The 27,066-nt window shown below is 39.5% G+C and overlaps 1 protein-coding gene across 1 annotated transcript in view; it reads right to left on the bottom strand.

Annotated features, from left to right (window-relative positions):
* Positions 1 to 1,329: 1,329 nt before the first annotated feature.
* LOC139750955 (uncharacterized) overlaps positions 1,330 to 27,066 on the bottom strand; it is a 247,202-nt gene continuing 221,465 nt past the window's right edge. Inside the window, exons 25-28 of the mRNA XM_071665896.1 lie at positions 20,597 to 20,736; positions 6,803 to 6,933; positions 4,070 to 4,213; positions 1,330 to 3,297 (exon numbers count right to left, since the gene is read on the bottom strand). Of these exons, the coding sequence (XP_071521997.1) occupies positions 3,178 to 3,297; positions 4,070 to 4,213; positions 6,803 to 6,933; positions 20,597 to 20,736 (535 nt within the window). The 3' untranslated portion in view covers positions 1,330 to 3,177. The remainder of the gene's footprint in view (positions 3,298 to 4,069; positions 4,214 to 6,802; positions 6,934 to 20,596; positions 20,737 to 27,066) is intronic.

Below are 27,066 nucleotides of genomic sequence, written 5' to 3'. Positions count from 1 at the left end.
GGATGAAACATTTAAAAAAATACAGAAAAGCCACCAATTTTTGTTTGTATATCTATTATTACCCAGCTCAACAAGAAAGAGTTAAACTGTTTATCATCATTCCAGTCAATGTTCCTTAGTGAATTACATATATGCAGACTGGAATTTGTTGATGATTAGTTTGAGAAGATATATTCTATTGGACCCAAGTTGAAGTATCCTAGATCTTTCATTGATAAATTTCTTAAGCTGGCAAAGAAATCACTTTATAGAGTTAACTCAAAACCTTCCCTTGATACCAAGAATTTTTAATTTCTCCCTTTTAGTTATAATTTCATGTTACACACCAGGTTGCTTAAATCCTTTAATGAAAATGTAGCCTTCAGAAATAACAATACTATAAAGGATATCTTAATAAAAAAAGCTTGCCTGAAAATTCTGTAGTCTATATTTACAGAATACCTTGTAAAAGGTGTAATACTTTCTATATTGGATAGACTGGTAAGAATCTCTGTTCTGACTTGAGCAGCATAGCTTAAGTAGAAGAATGCGACAAGATTCAAATGCATTGTTTAATCATGTTAAAAATCATGACCATTGTTTTGACTGGAGTAATGCCAATTCATTAACTGTAATTCCCTGACAGGGAAAAATATTATTAAATCTTCTATTATTGAAGACACAAGGCATTGTAACATGAATATTAGGGAAGGTCTATATAATCTTGATAGTTTTGTCGTATGCAAAGTTTGTAAACAATTCCCAGTCCTGTCCACATGATGGAATTTTATGACAGGCATGATGCCAGACCTGAGCATCTCCAACCCGAACATCACCATCTGGTAACACTTGTTTACCAGTGGCATCTTAGCTTCACCTCTTTATATTTACACTGATAGTTCTAAGTCTTCTATCTTACTCTTGTATCTTCCCTAAATGTCTAAAATGTTAATCATGTAATCTTTTCTTTTGTTGCTTTTCATTTAGATAGTTTTCCTTTGCAGGTAATTATTCATTTACTCTATTTTTTCCAGCATTTTCAAACCACACTTGTCAGGAATACTGGTCTTTAGTTCAGTATCACAATATCCTTCTCAAAAACAGGAACATGTTTGATTTATTTCACTCTTTTGGTAGTCCAACCTCTTTTGAAGATTTGGTAAGAAAATTTTTAGTATCCTGTAAAGTGACAGTGTATGTACATTGAACACTTATGGACAAACCATCATGGCCATTTTCCTTTTAACCTTTATTAAGTTCAATTGATCATAAGTGACCTCTCTTTTGCAAAGATATAAAAATTCAGAAAACAGTTTTTATGCAATCCATAAGAAAAGAAAATACCTAAAGCATAGTGCACTCTTTATTATACAATGCATATTAATTATGCTACACAAATGCCCATTTTTTGTAAGTTTACCTGCTTTTACACAAAACTTTAAAAAATCAAGCAAATGATTATTTCATACTCAGTAATACTGATACTTATTTCATCACTAACATTTAAGCAGTAACATTACTCTGATTGGTTAATCTAAACTAACTAAATTTTCATTTGTTACTGTTGTACTTTGGGAGAAAGAGTGCTAGATTTACATCTTCCATTGTGATATACATGTAAATGAGGCATGTGGTATTTTTCCATTTATGATGAGAGAATAATGGTGACATCCATGGATAATTGCTGAATCAAACAGCCTGGAATTCAGATGAGGGGCAGGAACCATTACATTATCAGTAAATGATTATAGCAGTGAACTGTAAATTATCAGGTGATGACTGTAATAGTTTGAGAGTTAAGGATCAACATTCACTTTCCTGTCCCATCTTGCTGGTGTAGAGGTTATTGTGTCCTTTATATGAACACATTTCTGAATTTATCAATCGATTCCATACATATTCTCTTGCCATCTTCGACAACTTCACTGAATCCCTTAGCCTGATTAGCTGATCTTAAACCAACAGCTTACTCCTGATGAATTTATGGAATACTTTTAGATGTTTAGATGTTAAGGATACCTTCCAGGAAGAAATGACAGGTTGTGACATGACAGTAGATTGGTAAAGAGTTGGTGGGAATGTTTTAAATTCCTAGCTCATGTATGTTTCCACCTTATCCATAGATGTATGGTTCCACCTTATCCATAGATGTCACTCGCAACTAGACAACACAGCTAGAAGTATCAAGCATCAAGGTTACCCATAAATTGTCAGAAAGTGTAATTACATTATCAAGGCGGGAAGCCAGAGCTATACATCAAATATGATAATCAGTTTTATAATACAAAAAAATCTTGTATTGGTGTTTATGATCAATGAATATAAGGTTATTATGGGACATAAAGATGTGCTAATTCTACAACCTTATAACAGTCTTTCTTTCAAACATTTTAAGCACCTCATTCACTCATGACTACATCCTAACATTCAGTGCATTTTCATCTAACTTTGTGCCACTCTTCTTTTATACAACTCCTTGCATACTTTCTGATTCATCTTCTTGCTTGCTAACACTGATCCTCACCTCCACAAGAGCTGCAAAATGGTCAGAACCTACTGCTTCATTTTTGCTGATATGGTGGTATTTGTTGGCAAGCTAGTTTCCATAGCTGATATAGAGTCACACCTGCCCAGCTATATATTCTAACAATCCCCTAAGCTTTACAAAGCACTATCAGAGTGATTATAAACCCCATATCAGAAATTTACTCCACACTCTGTACTCAAAAGGTCTCTAAAACAATCAAAGCCACGTTCTTGCACTGTAGATATAAATATTTTATGTAAGTTCAAGACAGAATCCTGGCTAGTGCACATAGGTAATTAAAGTGCTAATTAGCTCTAGAGAACAATCTCATCTTTCCCATTTTGTTGTCCTGTATAGTTTTTGTATTCATAAACTTATTAGCCTTTTTCCGTTTTTTTCATTTCATTTATTTGATTCAAGTCATATGATGATCCAGGAAACAAAATGATTTAAGCTTCTATCATCAAATAAAATATGTAAACATTTACTCCTATGTTTAGGTCTCTCTTCATACCTTTGATTTACCACAGTTAACAACTTCCATATGAAAAAATTGTTCAATGAATTCTTAAGCTATTGCCTCCCTCCCTGTACATATAGGCTTCACGAAACTGTATATTAATACTTCATATCTGTTTCTTCTGTCAAACAAGAGCTGGCCTTCAGTGTTCTTACCCAATCAGTGTATGTTTGTGCGTACGGTGGTATAAGCTACATGCCTGTAGACTCATATTCATGATAAAATTCTTGTAGTGTTCATCAATTACTGGTGTCAGCTTCACAGTATCATCCTGGAAAGCATAGGAAATTCAAGCATTAATAAACTGATTGTAGTTTTTAACATAAATATGAACGAAAATATACCAAGTCTAGTGGAAATTAGTCCTTACAGAAGGAGCTTGTTATAAATTTAGTTGTGTAATTTTCTATCTTTCTATATCTCTGATGCCTGTTTCCATCTGCAACTCCCTCAAGGGGAGCAGCCACAGTAAATGAGTCCCATAACTAGTAAACTCTAGTGCCTCACCCTTAGGAGGCCACTGGCAAAGGGTAAGTCTAACACAGTGTTTACAGAGGCTCCTACATAATGTTCCTACTGACTACTACCTATGCTTCTGCCTAATGTTCCTTTCTACTACTTATACCAAATGTTTCTACCTAATGCCTAATGCTCTTACCTAAATGTTCCTACCTACTATGATCTATTATTCCTACCACTTTGCCCAAAGGCAGGGCTACACATAGTGCTCATCATGTGAAAATCTAGAGTTATGAAGAATGAGCTATGAGACTTAAGTGTTGTCAAGTATTATGCATGCCAAGAGGAGAATGTTTGTTCATGGACAGAATGCTAGTAGACCAAGTGTGGGTGAGGCAGAAAGAAAAGACAGCTACCTAGGTCAAAGGAGTGCAACTTGAGAAACACAGAAGTGCTGGCTCACTATGTAGCCTTCACTAACCCATCCGATACCTAGGTGAGTAGTACTGGTAATTTACCTCCCTGGTCGTTGGCTGCCTACCAACAACTACTTACATTATAATTTCAAACCTTAGAATTCTTACCTTAAAAAGTAGGTCAGATTTGGAGAAATAATTATAAAAGAGTTTATAGAAAGAATCTGATTTTCCAAAATATTGTGCTGCTTTCAAAAGGAGATGACGCATGTCTTCCTTCCTGTCACTTGACTCAGACTGGCGGGTCACAACCTACAAGAATTTTTATTTTAGAAAAGTTTGCAGACATTGCAAACATAAGAAACTCATGGATAACCAAAATTAACTAAAAGTATGAATAATAATGTGCATCTAAAGAAAAGAATTACAGGAGACTGCACATTGCAAAATGGTATCAGAAAAATATTACAGTTACTTCCATAAATGTAGTCCAGTATTTACAGGGTTGTGGGGATTAGGGAAAAGTTTAGAATTAAACCAGGGAGTAAGAAATCTGGCTTTTACTTGCTTTACCCTCAGTGGAGTACAATACTGTATTGGTTTTATAGTTTTCTTCACTTAGCTTGTTTCAAATGACCACCACTGTATTTATTATACAAGAAATTTGTCATCTTTTTCAACTTTTGTCTTTCTCACTTTCTTTATACTGACTATGATGACTGGTTCCTCTAAATATATTGTAATACGCTCACATTCACTACTTCTTCATGTGCCTTGCTGCCCTCATCCATATACCCTTTCAATGCATCATTCCAAAACTCCATTGTACACTGTGTGCTGAAGATTTACAAGTATATTAAAAGAATATTTGAAAAATTAGGAACAACTAGATTAACTAGAACATAATTTTATGAATAAAATAATATAGAACTCAAAGTGGTGAAAAATTAATCATGTTTGCTCTGTTCATTTAAAGTTACACTGCTTTGTTGCTTGACATATAAGATACTCCACTGTGCTGTGAGGCATTTGTAGAGAAGTTTTGTATTTTAGGAAGTGTTTTTGCTACAAACAAAATTACTAAGAGTTTTCATCACTATTTTCAATTCTCTTGAAAGAAGTTCACAGCTTAAATTATTCAACCATTTAGTGAGAATTAACTACTTAACATCCCATTAGTTATTTTTTTTCCAGCCCCCAAAATTCACATTCTTCTAGCGGGAGAGTGGATGTGCTGGAGGTGAGATGTTTGAGGACGGTGTGTGGTGTGAGGTGGTTTGATCGAGTGGGTGGCGTAGGGGTGGGGGGATGTGTGGAAATGGGGGGAGCGTGGTTGAGAGAGCGGAGGAGGGTGTTTTGAAATGGTTTGGGCACATGGAGAGAATGAGTGAGGAAAGATTGACCAAGAGGATATATGTGTCGGAGGTGGAGGGAACGAGGAGAAGTGGGAGACCAAATTGGAGGTGGAAAGATGGAGTGAAAAGGATTTTGTGTGATCGGGGCCTGAACATGCAGGAGGGTGAAAGGAGGGCAAGGAATAGAGTGAACTGGATCGATGTGGTATACCGTGGTTGACGTGCTGTCAGTGGATTGAATCAGGACATGTGAAGCGTCTGGGGTAAACCATGGAAAGCTGTGTAGGTATGTATATTTGCGTGTGTGGACGTATGTATATACATGTGTATGGGGGTGGGTTGGGCCATTTCTTTCGTCTGTTTCCTTGCGCTACCTCGCAAACGCGGGAGACAGCGGCAAAAAAAAAAAAAAAAAAAAAAAACTTTCAAAAGTATTTCATATAATGAAAGAATCACTTCCCTGGTATTTTTTGTTTCCTACTTTCACAAAAATAACACAGAAGTTTTGTGGATGATTCAGTGCAGCGGATTAAAAAGTGCAAGAGTAAGGCCTAAGTGTCAAATGAGTTGTCAAAGCTCATGTTTTACTGCTTATTTTACCTGCACTGAAATACTGATTACTGATTATCATTATGTCTCTATTTCACATAATAAATCTTTTCTTGTTACAATCAGGATCATTCACAGATAACCTTTTCAAAACAACAAACCTATAAAAGTCTGTAAAATTACGAGCTGCACCAGTCAGCTGCAGAGTTGTCAAGATCAGGCAGGTACTAGTATCACTGCCTCCACTTTTGCTAAAAAAACACTTTTACTACCTCATCTTGGTAAACTTTGGATGATGAAAAAGTGTGTCCAGTAAATCACTCTCCATATGATCTGAAGACGAATCTCATCACCGCTAAACCTAATAACCACAATTTCATTCAAATCTACTTTTAACTGTCTCCTTTCACAAACAACCAAATTCTGCAGTTTTTCTCTTGAATCTGCCACCAGTGTTGTGTCAGCAGCAAACAGCAAATGACTCACATCTCTGCCCCCACTCCCTCCCACAACTACCAGACTGCATACCTGCTCCTTTCTCCAAGACCCTTGCATTCTCCTCCCTCACCACTCCATCCAGAAAGAAAATAAACCACCTGATGATACAGACATTCCTCCCACAGACCAACCTTCACCTAGAACCACACACCTTCCTTTTTTCCTACTTGCATACATCTACTTGCATACATACTTCCTTTCTTAAAACTTCATTGCTTCCAGTTGCTTTCCTCCCATTACCTTCCATCTATATCAGCCCTAAAAAATGCTTTCTCCAGATCTGTAAATGTTACGTGCTATTCCTTCTTTTTCTCTTAGTATTTATCACAAGCACATATACATATAAATTTTCTTCCTAGCAACAACGTAAAAAAGAAATGAAAATTCTTGCTGCATTTTTTTACAAGCTGCTATTTGTGTACTTTTGTGTACCTTTGTATATTTTCTAGGTATTTGTTGTCATACAGTGTGTGTTACTGCTTTGATCCCTAATACTCACCATGTTAGTGGGTACTCTCCCAAGGTTGCATTCCATGACATTATAGCTGGAGACAGGTAATACACCATTCTCACAAAGAAGCAGGAAATTTTCAGGATCCAGGTATACATTTGCCATCTCTTCATTAATGCCTGCAAAGTCATATTCATGATTTAAATAGACATCAACATAAAGTACATGTCAAAAAATAATTCTTATCAGTTATTCACTGAATCAAGCAATAAATATTTGTGCTGTACTGCTTTCACACCAAGATTTCAACATCTGATCTGATAACTGACTGAATATTCAAAGTAAGTATGTGGTTACTGTTTGTGTATTACAGAAAGTTCTTCTTATACCTGTGCAAAACCAGTCTCTTACTCTTCCAGGGAAACTACATCAGCATTATACAAATATACATTTTTTTCATACATTCACGCCATTTCATGCATTAACGAGGTAGTGACAAGAACAGAGGACTGAGCTTTAGAGGAAAATATCCTTTTCTTGGGCCCCCCTTCTCTGTTCCCACTTTTGGAAAAGTAAGAATTGAAGGGGAGGATTCCAGCCACATGCTCCCACCACTTTTTGGTCACTTTATGTATATCAATTTAGAAAACTGGAAACAGAGATGTTAGGTAGGGAGTGGTCATCCTCCTCAAAGGCTCAGACTGGGGGTGTCTGAATGTGAGTGGATGTAACCAAGATGAGAAGAAAGGAGAGATAGGTGGTATGTTTGAGGAAAGAAACCTGAATGTTCTGGCTCTGAGCAAAATGAAGCCCTAGGGTAAAGGGGAAGAATGGTCTGGAAACATCTTGGGAGTCAAGTCAGGGGTGGGTGAGAGGGAGAGAACTAAGAAATGAGTAGCACTATTCATGAAGCAGGAATTGTGGGAGTGTGTGATAGTGAAAGTAAATTCTAGATTGTTGTGGGTAAAACTGAAAGTGAATGGAGAGAGATGGGTGATTGTTGGTGCTTATGCACCTGGTCATGAGAAGAAAGATCATGAGAGGCAAGTGTTTAGGGAGCAGCTGAGTGTGTCAGTAGCTTTGGTGCACAGGGATTGGTATTAGTGATGGGTGATTTAAATGCCAAGGTGAGTAATGTGGCAGCTGAGGGTATCATTGATGTACATGGGGTATTCAGTGTTGTGAATGGAAATGGGGAAGAGCTTGTGGATTTGTGCTGAAAAAAGACTGGTGATTGAAAATGCCTGGTTTGAAAAGAGAGATACATGTAAGTATGTATATGTGAGTAAGAAAGATGGTCAAAGGGCATTATAAGATTACGTGTTAATTGATAGGTGTGTAAAAGAGAGGCTTAGGATGTTATGTGCTGACAGGGGCAGCTGGTGGGATGTCTGATCACTATCTTATGGAGGCGACAGGTGAAGATTTGTAGAGGTTTTCAAAAAACAAGAGGAAATGTTGGCAAGAAAAGAGGGGTGAGAGCAAGTGAGCTTAGAGAGGAGACTTGTGTGAGGAAGTACCAGGAGGGATTGAGTGAAGAATGGCAAAAGGTGAGAGCAAATGACATATGGGGGGAGGGAGAGGAATGGGATATATCTAGGGAAGCAGTGATGGCATGAGCAGGGTATGCATGTGGCATGAGAAAGGTGGGAGATGGGTAGATTAGAAAGGGTAGTGAGTGGTGGGATGAAGAAGTAAAGTTGTTAGTGAAAGAGAAAAGAGAGGCATTTGAATGATACTTACATTGAAGAAGTGCAAATGACTGATAAATGTATAAAGGAAACCAGTATGACATCAAGAGGAAGGTGCAAGGGTTGAAAAATAGGGCAAATAAGAGTTGGGGTGGCAGTGTATCATTAAACTTTAGGGAGAATAAAAAGATGTTTTGGAAGAAAATAATGTGCATAAGACAAGAGAAGAAATGGGGAAATCAGTGAAGGGGACAAAGGGAAAGTGATAACAGGTAGTGATGAAATGAGAAGGAGATGGAGTGAGTATTTTGAAGGTCTGCTGAACATGTCTGATGATAGAGTGGCAGACCACGTTTTTCAGAGTTAACATCTAGATCGAAGCTTTACTGCTTTTCCTACCCACAGCAGTGGTTGCACCTCCCATAACTTCTTCCTAATGTGGGAAATATTCGTCTGTTTCAGAGTCTTGGTAGTGAAAGAACCATCTTCCACAGGTCCTTCATATTACTCCAGGAACCATCTCCTGCACTTCCTCTCATTAGTGCAGGACCTGTCTGTTGTGCCTCCCTCTTGCTGGCTCAGGGCCTGACTGCTACACTTCCCTCCTGCTAATGCAAGACCTGTCTGCTGTAGCTTCCTCCTGCTGGTGCAGTACCCATTTGCTATAACTCCTCCTACTGGTGCAGGACCTGTCTGCTGCAGCTTCCTTTTGCTGGTGCAGGACCTGTCTACTGTAGCTTAGAACGTGTTGTCTGCCACTCTTCAATGATAGAGTAGCAGACCACATGTTTATGGCAGATGTAGGGTATGGGGAGGTGTGCAAAGTGAAAGGGTCATGGACAGTAGTTTGGTTAAAAGAGAAGAGGTAGTGAAAGTTTTGCAGAAGATGAAATTTGGCAAGGTGGCGGGTTTGGATGGCATTGCAGTGGAATTCGATCACTAAGAAAGGGGATGACTGTGTAGTAATTACTTGGTAAGGATATTCAATGTATGTATGGATCATGGTAAAGTGCCTGAGGGTTGGCAGAATGCATGCATAGTGCCAACGTACAAAGGCAAAGGGGATAAAGGTGAGTGTTCAAACTAAGAGGCATAAAATTGTTGAGTATTCCTGGGAAATAGTATGGAAGGGTAATGATTAAGAAGGTAAAGGCATGTACAGAGCATCAGATTGGGGAGGAACAGTGTGGTTTCAGAAGTGGTAGAGGATGTGTGGATAAGATGTTTGCTTTGAAGAATGTGTGAGAAATATTTAGAAAAACAGGTGGATTTTATGTAGCATTTATTGATCTGAAGAAGGCATATGATAGGGTTGACAGAAATGCTTTGTGGAAGGTCTTTAGAGTATATGGTGTGGGGGTAAAGCTGCTAGAAGCAGTGAAAAGTTTTTATCAAGGATGTAAATCATGTGCACGAGTAGAAAGCACGGAAAGTGATTGGTTCCCAGTGAAGGTCGGTTAGGGAAATAAAGGCAAGAGTTTTGGAGAGGGGGCGAATATGCGGTCTGCTGGGGATGAGAGGGCCTGGGAAGTGAGTCTATTGTTGTTCATCGATGATACAGCACCGGTGGCTGATTCGAGTGAGAAACTACAGAAGTTGGTGACCGATTTTGGAAAAGTAGTGAAAGGAGAAAGTAGAGAGTAAATGTGAATAAAAGCAAGGTTATCAAGTTCAGCTGATCTGAGGGCAAGTTAGTGGGGATGTAAGTTTGAATGGAGAAAAACTGGAGGAAGTGAAGTGTTTTAGATATCTGGGAGTGGACTTTACCAGCAAATGGAACCATGGAAGCGGAAATGAGTTACAGGATTGGGGAGGGGGCAAAGGTTCTGGGAGCAATGAAGAATGTGGAAGGAGAGAACGTTATCTCGGAGAGAAAGAATTCATATCATATGGCTCCAAGGAATGGGCTATAGATAAAGTTGTACGAAGGAGGGTGGATGTGTGGGAAATGAAATATTTGAGGACAATATGTGGTATGAGGTGGTTTGATCGAGTGAGTGATGAAAGAGTAAGAGAGATGTTTGGAAATAAAGAGTGTAGTTGAGAGAGCAGAAGAGGGTATGTTGAAACGGTTTGGGCATACAGAGAGAATGAGTGGGAAAGGTTGACAAAGATGAAATATGTGCTAGAGGTGGAGGGAACAACGAGGAGTGAGAGACCAAATTAGAGGTGGAAGGATGGAGTGGAAAAGACTGAGTGATCAGGGCCTGAACATAATCAGGGTGATAGGTTTTCATGGAATAGAGTGAATTAGAATGATATAGTATCCCAGGTCAATGTGCAGTCAATGGACTAAACCAGGGGATGTGAAATGTCTAAGGTAAACCATGGAAAGGTCTGTGGGGCCTGGATGTGGAAAGGAAGCTATGGTTTCTGTGCATTACACAAGACATCTAGAGATTGAGAGTGAAGGAATGTGGCCTTTTTTGTCTGTTTACCTGGCACTACCCTGCTGATGCAGGAGGTAGAGATGCTGTTTCCTGTGAGGCAAGGTAGCACTATTAGTGCATGAAGGCAAGCAAGTATGAATATGTACATGGATACATATATCCATTGGAGGTGGAAAGATGGAACGAAAAAGATTTTGAGTGATCAGGGCCTGAACATGCACGAGGGTGAAAGGTGTGCAAGGAATAGAGTGAACTGCAATGATGTGGTATACCGGGGTCGACGGGGTTGACGTGCTGTCAATGGATTGAACCAGGGCATGTGAAGCGTCTGGGGTAAACCATGGAAAGTTTTGTGGGGCCTGGATGTGGAAAGGGAGCTGTGGTTTCAGTACATTACACATGATAGCTAGAGACTGAGTGTGAACGAATGTGGCCTTTGTTGTCTTTTATTAGCGCTACCTCATGCACATGCGGGGGGAGGGGGTTTTCATTTCATGTGTAGCAGGGAGGCAATGGGAATGAATAAGGGCAGACAGTATGAATTATGTACATGTGTATATATGTATATGTCTGTGTGTGTATATATATGTATACAATGAGATGTATAGATATGTATATGTGCTGTGTGTGGACGTGTATGTATATACATGTGTATGTGGGTGGGTTGGGCCATTCTTTTGTCTGTTTCCTTGCGCTACCTCAATAAAAACTTTTCACTGCTTCTAACAACTTGCCTCCCACACCACATATTCTTAATACCTTCCAAAGAGCATCTCTATCAACTCTATCATATGCCTTCTCCAGATCCATAAATGCTACATACAAATCCATTTGCTTTTCCAATCATCTCACATACATTCTTCAAAGCAAACATCTGATCCAAACATCCTCTACCATTTATGAAACCACACTGCTCTTCCCTAATCTGTGCTCTGTACATGCCTTCACCCTCTCAATCAATACCCTCCCATATAATTTCCCAGGAATACTCAACAAACTTATACCTCTGTAATTTGAGCACTCACCTTTATCCCCTTTGCCTTTGTACAATGGCACTATGCATGCATTCCGCCAATCCTCAGGCACCTCACCATGAAACATACATACATAAATTATCCTTACCAACCAGTCAACAACACAATCATCCCCTTTTTTAATATATTCCAATGAAATACCATCCAAACCCACTGCTTTGCCAGCTTTCATCTTCCACAAAGCTTTTACTACCTCTTCTCTGTTTACTATATCATTCTCCCTAACCCTCTCACTTTGCACACCCCTTCAACCAAAGCACCCTATATCTGCCACTCTATCATCTAAAACATTCAACAAACCTTCAAAATACTCACTCCATCTCCTCACATCACCACTACTTGTTATCACCCCATTAGCCCCCTTAACCGATGTTCCCATTTGTTCACTTGTCTTACGCACTTTATTTACCTCCTTCCAAAACATCTTTTTATTCTCCCTAAAATTTAATGATACTCTCTCACCCCAACTCTCATTTGCCCTCTTTTTCACCTCATGCACCTTTCTCTTGACCTCCTGCCTCTTTCTTTTATACATCTCCCAGTCATTTGTATTATTTCCCTGCAAAAATTGTCCAAAAGCCTCTCTCTTCTCTTTCAATAATAATCTTACTTCTTCATCCCACCACTCACTACCCTTTCTAATCTGCCCACCTCCAACACTTCTCATGCCACAAGCATCTTTTGTGCAAGCTATCACTGCTTCCCTTAATACATTCCATTTCTCCCCCACTCCCCTTACGTCCTTTGTTCTCACCTTTTTCCATTCTGTACTCAGTCTCTCTGGGTACTTCCTCACACAAGTCTCCTTCCCAAGCTCACTTACTCTCACCACTCTCTTCACCCCAACATTCTCTCTTCTTTTCTGAAAACCTCTAAAAATCTTCATCTTCACCTCCACAAGATGATCAGACATCCCTTCAGTTGCACCTCTCAGCACATTAACATCCAAAAGTCTTTCTTTCGCGCACCTATCAATTATCACATAATCCAATGAGCTCTCTGGCCATCTATCCTACTTGCATACATATACTTATGTATATCTCTCTTTTTAAACCAAGTATTCCCAATCACCAGTCCTTTTTCAGCACATAAATCTACAAGCTCTTCACCATTTCCATTTACAACACTGAACATCCCATGTACACCAATTATTTCCTCAAATGCCACATTACCCACCTTTGCATTCAAATCACCCATCACTATAACCGAGTCTCATGCATCAAAACAACTAAGACACTCACTCAGCTGCTCCCAAAACACTTGCCTCTCATGATCTTTTTTCTCATGACCAGGTGGATATGCACCAATAATCACCCATCTCTCTCCATCCACTTTCAGTATACATGCATATACATACACAGACATATACATATACACACATGTACATATCTATACTTGCTGCCTCAATCCATTCCCATCGCCACCCTGCCACACATGAAATAACATCTCCCCCACCCTCCAGCAAGGTAGCACTAGGAGAAGACAAAAAAGGCCACATTCATTCACAGTCAGTCTCTAGCTGTCATGTGTAATGCACCTAAACTACAGCTCCCTTTCAACATCCAGGACCCACAGACCTTTCCATGGTTTACCTCAGATATTTCATATGACCTGGTTCAATCCACTGACAGTACGTCGACCCCAGTATACCACATCCTTCCAATTCACTCTATTCCTTACACGCCTTTCACCCTTCTGTATGTTCAGGCCCTGATCACTCAAAATCCTTTTTCACTCCATCCTTCCACCTCCGATTCAGTCTCCCGCTTCTTCTTCCCTCTACCTCTGACACACATATACATTCCTCTTTGTCAATCATTCCTCACTCATTCTTTCCATGTGACCAAACTATTTCAACACACCATCTTCTGCTCTCACAAGCACACTCTTTTTATTACCACACATCTCTCTTACTTACTCGATCAAACCACCTCACACCACATATGGTCCTCAAACATTTCATTTCCAATACATCCACCCTCCTCCATACAACCCTATCTATAGCCCATGCCTCGCAACCATATAACATTGTTGAACCACTATTCCTTCAAACATTCCCACATGCCCATCTTTGCTCTCTGAGATAACGTTATTGTCTTCCACACAATCTTCAACGCTCCTAGAACCTTCACTCCATTCCCCACCCTGTGACTGACTTCCACTTCCATGGTTCCATCTGCTGCCAAGTCCACTCCCAGATATCTAAAACACTTCACTTCCTCCAGCCATTCTCCATTAAAAGTTACCTCCCAATTAACTTGTCTTTCAACCCTACTGAACCTAATAACCTTGCTCTTATTCACATTTACTCTCAGCTTTCTTCTTTCACAAACTTTACCAGACTCAGTCACCAATCTCTGCAGTTTCTCTCCTGAATCAGCCACCAGCACTGTATCATCAGCAAACAACAACTGACTCACTTCCTAAGCCCTTTCATCCACAACACACTGCATACTTGCCCCTCTTAACAAAACTCTTGCATTCACCTCCCTAATCACCCCATCCATAAACAAATTAAACAACCATGGAAACATCACACACCCCTGCCACAAACCGACATTCACTGGGAACCAATCACTTTCATCGCTTCCTACTCGTACACGTGCCTTACATCCTAAGTAAAAACTTTTCACTGCTTCTACCAACTTACCTCCGAGACCATATACTCTTAAAACCTTCCACAAAGTATCTCTATCAACCCTATCATATACCTTATCTAGATCCATAAATGGTACATACAAATCCATCTGTTTTTCTAAGTATGTCTCACATACATTCTTCAAAGCAAACACCTGATACACACATCTACCACTTCTGAAACTACACTACTCTTCCCCAATCTGATGCTCTGTGCATGCCTTTACCCTCTCAATCAATACCCTCCCATATACTTTCCCAGGAATACCCAAAAAACTTATGCCTCTATAATTTGAACACTCACCTTTATCCCCTTTGCCTTTGTATAATGGCACTATGCATGCCTTCCGCCAATCCTCAGGCACTTCGCCATGGTCCATACATACCCTGAATATCCTTACCAACCAATCAACAACACAGTCACCCCTTTTTTAATGAATTCCACTGCGATACCATCCTAACCTGCCGCCTTGCCGGCTTTCATCTTCTGCAAAGCTTTCACTACCTCCTGTTTATCAAACAATTCTCCCTGACTCTCTCACTTTGCACACCACCCCAACCAAAATACCCTATATCTGCCACTCTATCATCAAACACATTCAACAAACCTTCAAATACTCACTCCATCTCCTTCTCACTTCATCACTTGTTATTACCTCCCATTAGCCCCTTTCACCAATGTTCCCATTTGTTCTCTTGCCTTACAAACTTTATTTTCCTCCTTCCAAAACATGTTTTTTATTCTCCCTAAAATTCAATGATACTCTCTCACCCTAACTCTCATTTGCCCTCTTTTTCACCTCTTGCACCTTTCTCATGACCTCCTGCCATTTTCTTTTATACATCTCCCAGTCATTTGTACTACTTCCCTACAAAAATTGTCCAAACGCCTCTCTCTTCTCTTTCACCAACAGTCTTACTTCATCCCACCACTCACCACCCTTTCTAATCTGCCCACCTCCCACCTTTCTCATGCCACAAGCATCTTTTGTGCAAGGCATCACTGCTTCCCTAAATACATCCCATTCCTCCCCCACTCTCCTTATGTCATTTGCTCTCACCTTTTGCAATTCTGCACTAAATCTCTCCTGGTACTTCTTCACACAAGTCTCCTTTCCGAGCTCATTTACTCTCACCACTCTCTTCTACCCAACAATGTTATCAAATACACCATCAAATATAATCAAAAATATCATCAAATTTGATTACTATTTCCCTCTTCAGTGAGGTAGTCGCAGGAACAGACGAAAAAGGCCTCATCTGCTCACATCCATTCTCTAGCTGTCTTGTGTAATGCACTGAAACTATAGTTCCCTATCCAAAACCAGGCCCCCCATAGACTTTTCTATGGTTTATCCTGGACAGTTCACATACTGGTCAGTCCACTCATGGCAAGTTGACCCTAGTATAACAAATTATTCCAGTTCACTCTATCCTGTCCACATCTTTCATCTCCCTGCATGTTCAGGCCCCCATCACTCAAAATCTTTCTCTCTCCATCCTCTCATCACCAATTTGTTCTCTCTATTCTCATTTTACCTCCACTTCTGACACATACATCCTTTTTGTCAACCTTTCCTCACTCCTTCTCTCCATATGTCCAAACCTTTTCAGCTCACCTTCTTCAGCTCTCACACCATATTCCTTTTATTACCACACTTTTCTCTTACCCTTGCACTACCTACTTGATCAAACCACCGCACACCACATATTGTCCTAAAACATTTAATTTCCAACATATCCACCCTCTTATGCACAACCTTATCTATAGACCATGCCATGCAATCATAAAATATTGTTGGGAGTACTAAATCTTCAAACACCCTTTTTTGCCCTCCCAGATAATGTTCTCTCTTTCCACACATTCTTTGGCACTCCCAGAACCTTCTCTCCCTCACTCACCCTATGACTCACTTTAGCTATCCTGGTTTTCTTTGCTGCTATGTCTACTTCCAGGCATCTAAAACACTTCCCTTCCTCCAAGTTTTCTTCATTCAAACTCAAACCCCCAATTAACCTGTCCCTAAACCCTGCTGAACATAATAATTTTGCTTAAATGCACATTTACTCTCAACTTCCTCCTTTCACACACTCTCCCATGTTTAGTCACCAACTTCTAAAATTTCTCACTCAAATTTGCCACCAGTGTCTGTATCATCAGGAAACAAATGACTCACTTCCCAGGCCTCTCATCCCCCACAGACTGCATACCCACCCCTCTCTTCAAGACTCTCGCATTTACCTCCCTCGCTGCCTCATCCATACACAAATTAAACAACCGTGGTGACATCACACAACCCTGTCACAGACCAACCTTCACCTGGAACCATTCTTTCTCCTCTCTTCCAACTCATGCACATGCCTTATACCTTTGACAAACACCTCTATGTTTCTAGCAATTTTTCTCCAACACTGTATATTATTCAGACCTTCTACAAGGCATTTATATCAACCCTATTATATGCTTTCCCCAGATCTATAAATGCCACATAAAAATCCCTCTGTTTCTCTAAGTATTTCTCATACACATTCTTTAAAGCAACCGCCTGATCGCCACATCCTCTACCACTTCTGAAACCACACTGCTTCTTCCTGATCTGTAGCTCTGTACAAGCTTTCACCCTCTCAAGCAATACCTTCCCATACGACTTACAAGTTACAGTCAACAAACAAGCTTCTGTTTTTGTAACATTCATCTTCACTTTGTCTTTCTACACTGGCACTATAAATGCATTCTGCCAATCCTCAGGCAACTCACCATGATCCATACATACACAGGAAATTCTTAACAACCAATCAACAACAAAGTCATTCCCTTTCTTAACAAATTCATTTGCAATACCATCCACTCCAGCCACCTTACCACATTTCATATTACGCAAGGTTTTCATCACCTCTTCCCTCTTGACTAAACCACTCTCCATGACTCTCTCACTTCACAAAACTACCCTAAGCAAACACCAAGCAAACATCCTACATCTGCCGCCATATCATCAAACACATTTAACAGTCCTTCAAAATACTCACTCTACCTCCTCACTTCATCACATTTCATCTTACTGCTTTCACCACTCCTCTCTTCACTAAACCACTTTCCATGACTCTTTGTATACGACCCTGACCTAAATGCCTTACACCTGCCAGATTATCATTAAACACATTCAACTTTCCCTTCAAAATACTCATTCCATCTCCTCCCTTTATCACAACCTATTACTGGTTCCACTTTTGCTACCTACACCAATGTTCCTATTTGTTTTCTTGTTTGTTGCACTTTATTAACTTTCTTCCTAAACATCATATTCTTCCTAAAGTTTACTGATAATTGCTCACCCCAACTCTCATTTGCCCTCTTTTTTCAACCTCTGCACCTTCTTCCTCTTGACCTCCTACCACTTTCTCTCACATATTCCCCAATCATTTGCACTCCTTCCTTAAGTACCTCCCAAATCCCTCTCTCTTCTCTATCACAAGCAACTTTACTTTATCCCACCACCTACAACACTTTCTAATCTGCCCACTCCCACCTTTTGCATGACACATGCATCTCTTGCACTCCATCCCTAAATACCTTCCATGCCTATCCACTCCCCTTGCTTTATTTACTCTCAACTTTTACCACATCTACACTCAATCTCTCCAAGCTCATTTACTCTCTCCACTCTCTTCTCCCCAATATTGTTTCCTCTTTTCACTCTCTTCTCCCCGATATTGTTTCCTCTTTTCCAAAAAGCTCTACAAATCTTCACCCTCACTTCCATAAGATAATGATCAGAATCCCACCAGCTGCCCCTCTCAGCATATTTACATCAGGTCTCTCTTTTACACATCTATCAATTTATATGTAATCCAAGAATGCCTGCTGACCATCTTACCCACTCACATATGTATACTTGTGTGTGTCCCTCTTTTTAAACCAGGAATTCCCAATCACAAATCCTTTTTCAGCATACAACTCCACAGCTGTTTACCATTTCCAATCATAGTACTGAATACCCCATGCCTTCCAATTATACCCTCAAGTGCTACATTACTCACTTTTGCATATAAATAACAAATTTCTAATACTCATTCAGCTGCTCCCATACCACTTTCCTCATTATCTTTCTTCTCATGACCAGGTACATAAGCACTAATAATTATCCATCTCTCACCATCCACTTTCATTTTTACCCACATCAGTCTACAGTTTACTTCCTTACACTCTTTCACACACTCCTACAACTCCTGCTTCAGGAGTAGTACTGCTTCTTCCTTAGCTCTTATCCTCTCACCTACCCCTGACTTTACTCTTAAGACATTTCCAAATCATTCTTTCCCTTTACCCTTGAGCTTTATTTTGCTCAGACCCAGAATGTCCAGGTTTCTTTCCTCAAACATGCTACCTATCTCTCCTCTACTCATCTTGGTTACATTCACACACATTTAGATACCCCAGCCTGAGCCTTCAAGGAAAATATGCATTTCCTGCTTGGCTCCTTTGTTCTTTAAAAAAATGAAATACAAGAAGGGGGGTCCAGTCCCATGCTCCTGCCTGCTTTAGTTGTCTTCTACGATATGCAGGGAATACGGAGGTAGAATCTTTCTCCCTTACCCCATGGATATATCATGTGTTTATAATCAACCCAGGACCTCTTTCTTAGAAGGAATCCTGGTGCTATCCAGAGAGTATTTCCAGAGGTTCCTGCAGCCCAAGGATATGGTATTTCCAGTAGCAAGGAAATGTGGAATCTTTCGTAGTAAGTGGGCTGTGGTATTTCCAGAAGCAAGGAAATGTGGATTCTTTTGATGTGAGAAGTTCTTTGACAAGACTGTCATCCCAGTGATAATAGCCTCAACAAGAGTGAACCATTTCTAAGCAAGAATCCTGGTATTGTCCAGGATCTCTTTTCAGAGGCTCCTACAGCCCAAGGCTGTGCTACTTCCAAAAGCAGGGAAATGTGAACTCCTCTGGAGTGAGAAGTACTTGTACAAGACTGTAGTCCCACTGATAAAGCTTTCTAAAGATGACATCATTTGACCACAAGTTGGAGAATGTTCCCTTTATAGCAGCCTCCCAAATGCCAAAAGGGGCTAAATGGAAATATTCTAACAAGAGTAAATTATGATAGCAGAGGAAAATGGGAACTGCTAATTTCTAGATTTTCCAATTCGAATTTCAAGTTATTCCTCCTCTTAAACATTTGTATGTCATATAATATGAATCATTGTAGCAAAGAGTAATACAAAAAAACACAAAATGCTAATTGGCTTTTTCAGCTACTAATGGGAAGACTGGCAAGAATGCAGTGTCTAACCTTAGAGCATAATACATTGGTAGTATTTATTTTATTGTTTTAATGGCATTCCCTCCAGGAATAGATTCATAACTAATGTATTTCATCATCTCAAACAGCTTTATAAGATGTGATATGAAGCAGAGTATTTGAGGGCATTGTGATCAAACTGGATATGATGTAACAGATCTTACACAGCTTTGTTGGTTCCATTGATATTTTGTGTTTACACTATTTTAGGGTGGTGGTGTAAACTCACACCCACACAAAATGTGTCATAGCACTGCAGAAAAAAGACACCACAGAATTTATGGCCCACATAATACCCAGAAGTGTGATTCTCAAATATTGTTCTATTGTTCTTCATAAATCAGAGTAGACTTATGCACTACATATAGGAAAAATTAGTGGTTTGAGATTGACTGTCATGAGTATGTAGGTAAACAGTATTACAAGTCCATTTACCTGATATAATACAAATGAAGCTGGAATCTTAAAAACAATAAAAATCTGTATAGATGATTGATGATCTTAATCTATTAGGACAGAATTGATACCAGTGCATTCAGATTTAGGTTTTAAATTATAGCTAGTACTGTACTGAACTCCTTTCTTAACTGCATATCTCCACTGAAACAACTCAAGTCCTCACAATCATATAATCATGAATCTCTTGACTATAGAATCTAACATAATCAAGGTATAGCAAAGCTTCACTAAAATAAGAAACGCAATTTTGAGAACTTTATGCAGTATATCATAATTCATCAATCATAGATGTTTATACTGTAAATGCAGAACATATGACACTTACCACTATCACCATGAACAGCATGCTTGACAAATGCCACATCTTTGTTGGATCCCACTAAACAACTAAAGGCATCTTTGTATGTATGGAAGAAGTCGCTCGAGACACTCAGACAGTTCTTTATCTCCTGATTAATATATCCACTTGTACTGGAGTCTGCACAGAAGTCATTTGGTTAGGTATATGATAGAATTACCGCTGATATTCTAATTCTATCACATATATCATTGTTAAACATTAAACAGTTATTCATCCCTAGGCTCAATTTTACAATGAATGTTAACCTTATTATCTGAGGAATATGTTATCCATACTAAAGACTGAATCAAACAATAATATCTGTCCATCTAAATAAAAAATACTTATTATAAGTTGTTTAAATCATACATGAACTACTTTAATAATTTATAGCCCTAAGGAAACCATTTTATCCAGGGTAAATGCAAAGGGAGACATATGCCTTAGATCCCTACAAATTAAATCATTTTCATAATCTTATAATGCTTTTTGATATCATTAAGCAAACATTTAGGCAAAAGAACTTTGAGCTATGGTGAAAGAAGGTCTATTTCACAAGGGTCTTATATTAGAATATCACAGATAAGTATCTTACTTTGTACTCAAGTAACTCTATTTCACTAAATTTCCAACACTTCTAATGGCGTGTTGGTGAACAGCAGTCTGACAGTCACTCATTATCTTTTTCTAACTCCTTTTCATAGAGGAACGAGTAATTGATGGTGAAGATTGTGGTTAAGATGGTTTCCCACACATGCATGTAGCCCCCTAACCAGTTCTCTGCAGCCCTCGACTCCCTTAGAAAAAATATGCCTATGGCAAGTGACCCCCTTTGCATGCTGCCACTGTATACTACTTGAGGATTCCCACAGTCATAGTTACCTCAAAGCCTCTGCATATCAAAATTCAGCTCTAATTCTAAACAACAAATAAAGAAATTAAAGATTCTGCTTTGATCCTGTAAAAAATATATTTCTAAGTTAGATTCCTTACTTACACAAACTTCTTTAGCTTTCCCAAGAACTGTTAAGTTAACTTAAGTGAGGCAAAATACATGGCTAATCATGCTGTGGTCAGGCTTATACATGGCTAATCATGCTGTGGTCAGGTTTGACCCTTAAAGACAGAGTCACAAAATATAGATGGGACCCCTGGACATCAGGTCATCAATAAATGAAAAATAATATTCTAATCTTATCATTTAACAGGTTATGAATGGGTCTGGTTTCAAAGCATTATACATGATAGTTAGAGAGTAAATGTGAGCAAATGAGGCCACTTCTTCATTTGTTCCAGGCACTAGCTCACTATTCCTGGAAATGGCAAATATGTATGAAATATATCTAAGCTCACACAACATATCCTATATGGTTTCAACCAATCACAACCCCCTCACACAGTACTACTGATAATAGACATCAACAAAGCATCTGATACCATCTGCTGACACAACCTTACTTAAGATATACTTGACATCACCCTCCACAACAATGACAAAAAGAGCTTGACCAATTTCATAGCTGGCTACCATGTCAGAGTCACTTACAATGGCCTCACTCTAAAACACAAAAACTCAACATTAGGGTTCCCAGGGAGAAGTTCTTTTTCCAACCTTTCATAATCTTCCTCCACAACCTCCCATTACCTCAGACAGACCTCAATATGAAGGTTCTTTTGTATGCAGACAACCTCACAATCACAACATAACACTAATGCCACAGCACTAGTATCAAACATGCAGCACTCCATTACACAGTTAAAACAATGGCTTACCCAGAACACAATGTTTACTCTCTAAGAAAATCTTCAATCACTCTTTTAACCACAGGCAGACATGAATCAAGCTCACACCCTCCAATCACCTTGAGTGGACAATCTCTCCAACTGAACAAAACACCAACCATTCTAGGTATCACATACAACACAAACATGATACTTACTCCCCACATCAATAAGATACACACAATAGCAAGAAATAAACTTTATGCCCTCAGTGTACATATGGGCACCACATCTGGAAAAGAAAAAAATTCCTCAGCATATCTTATACACACAATTCATCTGCTTCACTTTAAGCTATGCCTCACCTGCCTGGTCTTCCACCTTCTCAAAAGCAAACATAGAGCCGCAAACCACCCAAATGCACTCAGAACTCACTGGCAGCCTACCAATCACAAACACTTATTACCTTCACAATGAAATCAAAATGTTCCCAATAAAGACCCACCTCAACATGCTCAGTAACAGCACTAGATCCCTCCACCCAAACCACTCTATAACTAACCACCAGCCCTCAAATAGAAATAAAAAGCTTACCCTTGCCTCACACTCCAGTAACCTATACTCACACATCCCACATCCCCAACAAATATAACAATGACAACACACATGCACAATGAAATAACCCAGCAAGCACTAAAAAACTGAACTCTCAACTTATTTCAAACCTCCTCACAGTCAGAAACCATACTCCCTAAAAAAACACTTGAGTGCTGTAGGAGCCTAACTGGGATAAAAGGGACTACTGGGGAAGGAACTGTAGAATGGCAAAATGTGAGAGTAAAAGAAGTGAGGGAAGTGGATGAGGAATGCAAGGTTTTTAAGGAAGCAGTGATGGCATGCGCAAGAGATGCATGTGGCATGCAAAAGGTGGGAGGGAGGTGGTCAGATTAGAAAGGGTAGTGAGTAGTGAGATGAAGAAATAAAGCTGCTGGTGAAAGAGAATAGAGATGTTTGGGCAGTACTTACAGAGAAGGAGTGCAAATAATTGGGAGATGTATAAGAGAAAGTGGCAGGAGGGGTTGAAAAAGAGGGCAAATGAGAATTGGGTTGAGAGATGATTATCAAACTTTAGGAGAATAAAAAGGTGTTTTATAAGGAGGTAAATAAAGTGCACAAAAACTTTTCACTGCTTCTAACAACTTACCTCCTACACCATACATTCTTAATACCTTCCACAGAGCATCTCTATCAACTCTATCATATGTCTTCTCCAGATCCATTGATGCTACATACATATCCATCTGTTTTTCTAAGTATTTCTCACATACATTCTTCAAAGCAGACACCTGATCCACACATCCTCTACCACCTCTGAAACCACACTCCTCTTCCCCAATCTGATGTTCTGTATATCCCTTTACCCTCTCAATCAATACCCTCCCATATAATTTCCCAGGAATACTCATCAAACTTATGCCCCTATAATTTGAACACACCTTTATCCCCTTTGCCTTTGTACAATGGCACTATACATGCATTCTACCAATCCTCAGGCACTTCACCATCATCCATACATACATTGAATATCCTTACCAACAAATCAATAACACAGTCACCCCCTTTTACGATAAATTCCACCGCAATACCATCCAAACCAGACGCCTTGCCACTTTCATCTTCCGCAAAGCTTTCTCTACCTCTTTCTTGTTCACCAAACCATTCTCCCTGACCCCTCTCACTTCACACACCATCCCGACCAAAACACCCTATATCTGCCACTCTATCATCAAAAACATTCAACAAACCTTCAAAATATTCACTCCATCTCCTCACTTCATCACTACTTGTTATTTTCTCCCCATTTGCCCCCTTCACCGATGTTCCCATTTGTTCTCTTGTCTTACACACATTATCTACCTCATTCCAAAACATCTTTTTATTCTCCCTAAAATTTAATGATACTCTCTCACCCCAACTCTCATTTGCACCCTTTTCCACATCTTTTCTTTTATATATCTCCCAGTCATTTGCACTACTTCCCTACAAAAATCATCCAAACGCCTCTCTTCTCTTTCACTAACAATCTTACTTCTTCATCCCACCATTCATTACCCTTTCTAATCTGCCCACTTCCCACATTTCTCATGCCACATGCATCTTTTGCACAAGCCATCACTGCTTCCCTAAATATATCCCATTCCTCCCCCACTCCCTTATGTCATTTGTTCTCACCTTTTGCCATTCTTCACTCAATCTCTCCTGGTACTTCCTCACACAAGTCTCCTTTCCAAGCTCACTTACTCTCACCACTATCTTCTCCCCAACATTCTCTCTTCTTTTCTGAAAACCTCTACAAATCTTCACCTTCGCCTCCACAAGATAGTGATCAGACATCCCTCAAGCTACCCCTCTCACCACATTAACATCAAAAAGTCTCTCTTTTAAATGCCTATCAATTAACACATTATCCAATAATGCCCTCTGGCCATCTTTCCTACTTACATTCGTATACTTATGTATATCTCTCTTTTCAAACCAGGTATTCCCAATCACCAGTTCTTTTTCAGCACACAAATCCACAAGCTCTTCACCATTTCCATTTATAACACTAAGCACCCCATGTACACCAATTATACCCTCAACTGCCACATTATTCACCTTTGCATTCAAATCACCCATCACTATAACTCGGTCCCATGCATCAAAGCTGCTAACACACTCACTCAGCTGCTCCCAAAACACTTGCCTCTCATGATCTTTCTTCTCATGAACAAGTGCATAGGCACCAATAATCAACCATCTCTCTCCATCCACTTTCAGTTTTACCTCTACCTATCTAGAACTTACTTTCTTACAATCTATCACATATTCCCAAAACTCCTGCTTCAGGAGGAGTGCTACTCCTTCCTTTGTTCTTGTCCTCTCACTGACCCCTGACTTTACTTCCAAGACATTCCCAAGCCACTCTTCCCCTTTACCCTTGAGCTTCGTTTTGCTCAGAACCAAAACATCCAGGTTCCTTTCCTTAAACATACTACCTATCTCTCCTTTTTTTTCATCTTGATTACATCCACACACATTCAGGCACCCCAATCTGAGCCTTCAAGGAGGATGAGCACTGCCTGCATGACTCCCTCTGTTTCCCCTTTTAGAAATTTAAATACAAGGAGGGGGGTATTCATCCCCTCCGCTCCTGCCCCCTTTAGTCTCCTTCTACAATATATGGGGAATACATGGGAAGTATTCTTTCAGATAGAGAAGAAAGAATACTTCCCACATATTCCCTGCGTGCCATAGAAGGCCACTAAAAGGGGAGGGAGTGGGGGCTGGAAATCTTCTCCTCCCATTTTTTTAATTTTCCAAAAGAAGGAACAGAGAAGGGGTCAAGTGAGGATATTCTCTCTTAGGCTCAGTCCTCTGTTCTTGGCGCTACCTCACTAAAGCAGGAAATGGCAAATCTGTATGAAATAAAAGAACAAATATTTATATACTCATATGCAAATCAGGGGCAAGATTTATCCCAACATTTATGAATTACTTACCCTCTGCAGTATGACAAGTAGTCTTATTCACAAGGTCTGATACACTATTAATGCCTGAGTTCTTCTTGATGACTGCAAGTAGGTAGTACAGATCATTTCCTGTTGACCCATAATTCTCTGACAACAAGTCTGAAAGGTTATACTGGCTGGAAAAAAAAAATTATGGTTACTTTATCTTAAATCTGATAAACTAGCTTTTGGGATATTGCAACTTGTATCTTGAGTAGCACGTACTGCACCAATTAACAAAATGGTAAACAGATGAGAGTTTGTCAGGCTCTATATATGATCAAATTATTAGTATGAGCTCATTAAGATATGACAAATAAAAATGCTACAGTACAACTGCTCTAAAGGTATGACTGTGAATGAATCATCAGTTATCTGTCTAAATGTACATGCTTACACACACATATACACAAGTAAAGGGTGATCCATGTCCTCATAAACTACATATCAGAGGGTGTGTGAGAGTGTGAGTTATGTACATATTTAGTTAAGAATTACATGAAATTGTGCAAATAAGGTGCAACCAGTCACCCATCACTCAAAAGGCAAAGTTTGAGTTGGAAAGAGGAAACTGAGGATGATCTTGATCAAAGACCCTTTGTTAAGGTTATTTAAGATGCTATTTTTCACAGAAAAATTCTCTCGATATATCATACAATTTATTTTTTATAACACTTAGTCGCTGTCTCCCGCGTTAGCGAGGTAACGCTAACATACACATGTATATACATAAACACTCACACACGCACATGTACATACCTACACATTTCAATGTATACACACATATGAATACATAGACCTAAACAGATATACACATGTACATCTTCATACTTGCTGCCTTCATCCATTCCCATCACCACCTCGCCACACATAAAAAACAGCACCCCCACACTCCACCCCACTGCATGCGTGAGGTAGCACTAGGAAAGGACAACAAAGGCCACATTCATTCACACTCAGTCTCTGGCTGTCATGTGTAATGCACCAAAACCACAGCTCCCTTTCCACATCCAGGCCCCACAAAACTTTCCATGGTTTATCCCAGATGCTTCACATGCCCTGTTTCAATCCATTGACAGTATGTCAACCCTGGTATATCACATTGTTCCAATTCACTCTATTCCTTGCACACATTTCACCCTCCTGTATGTTCAGGCCCCGATTGCTCAAAATCTTTTTTAC

The sequence above is a fragment of the Panulirus ornatus genome, chromosome 10 (genome assembly GCF_036320965.1).
Source record: "Panulirus ornatus isolate Po-2019 chromosome 10, ASM3632096v1, whole genome shotgun sequence".
Lineage (NCBI taxonomy): Eukaryota > Metazoa > Arthropoda > Malacostraca > Decapoda > Palinuridae > Panulirus > Panulirus ornatus.
This window is presented reverse-complemented; position numbering and strand designations above follow the sequence as displayed.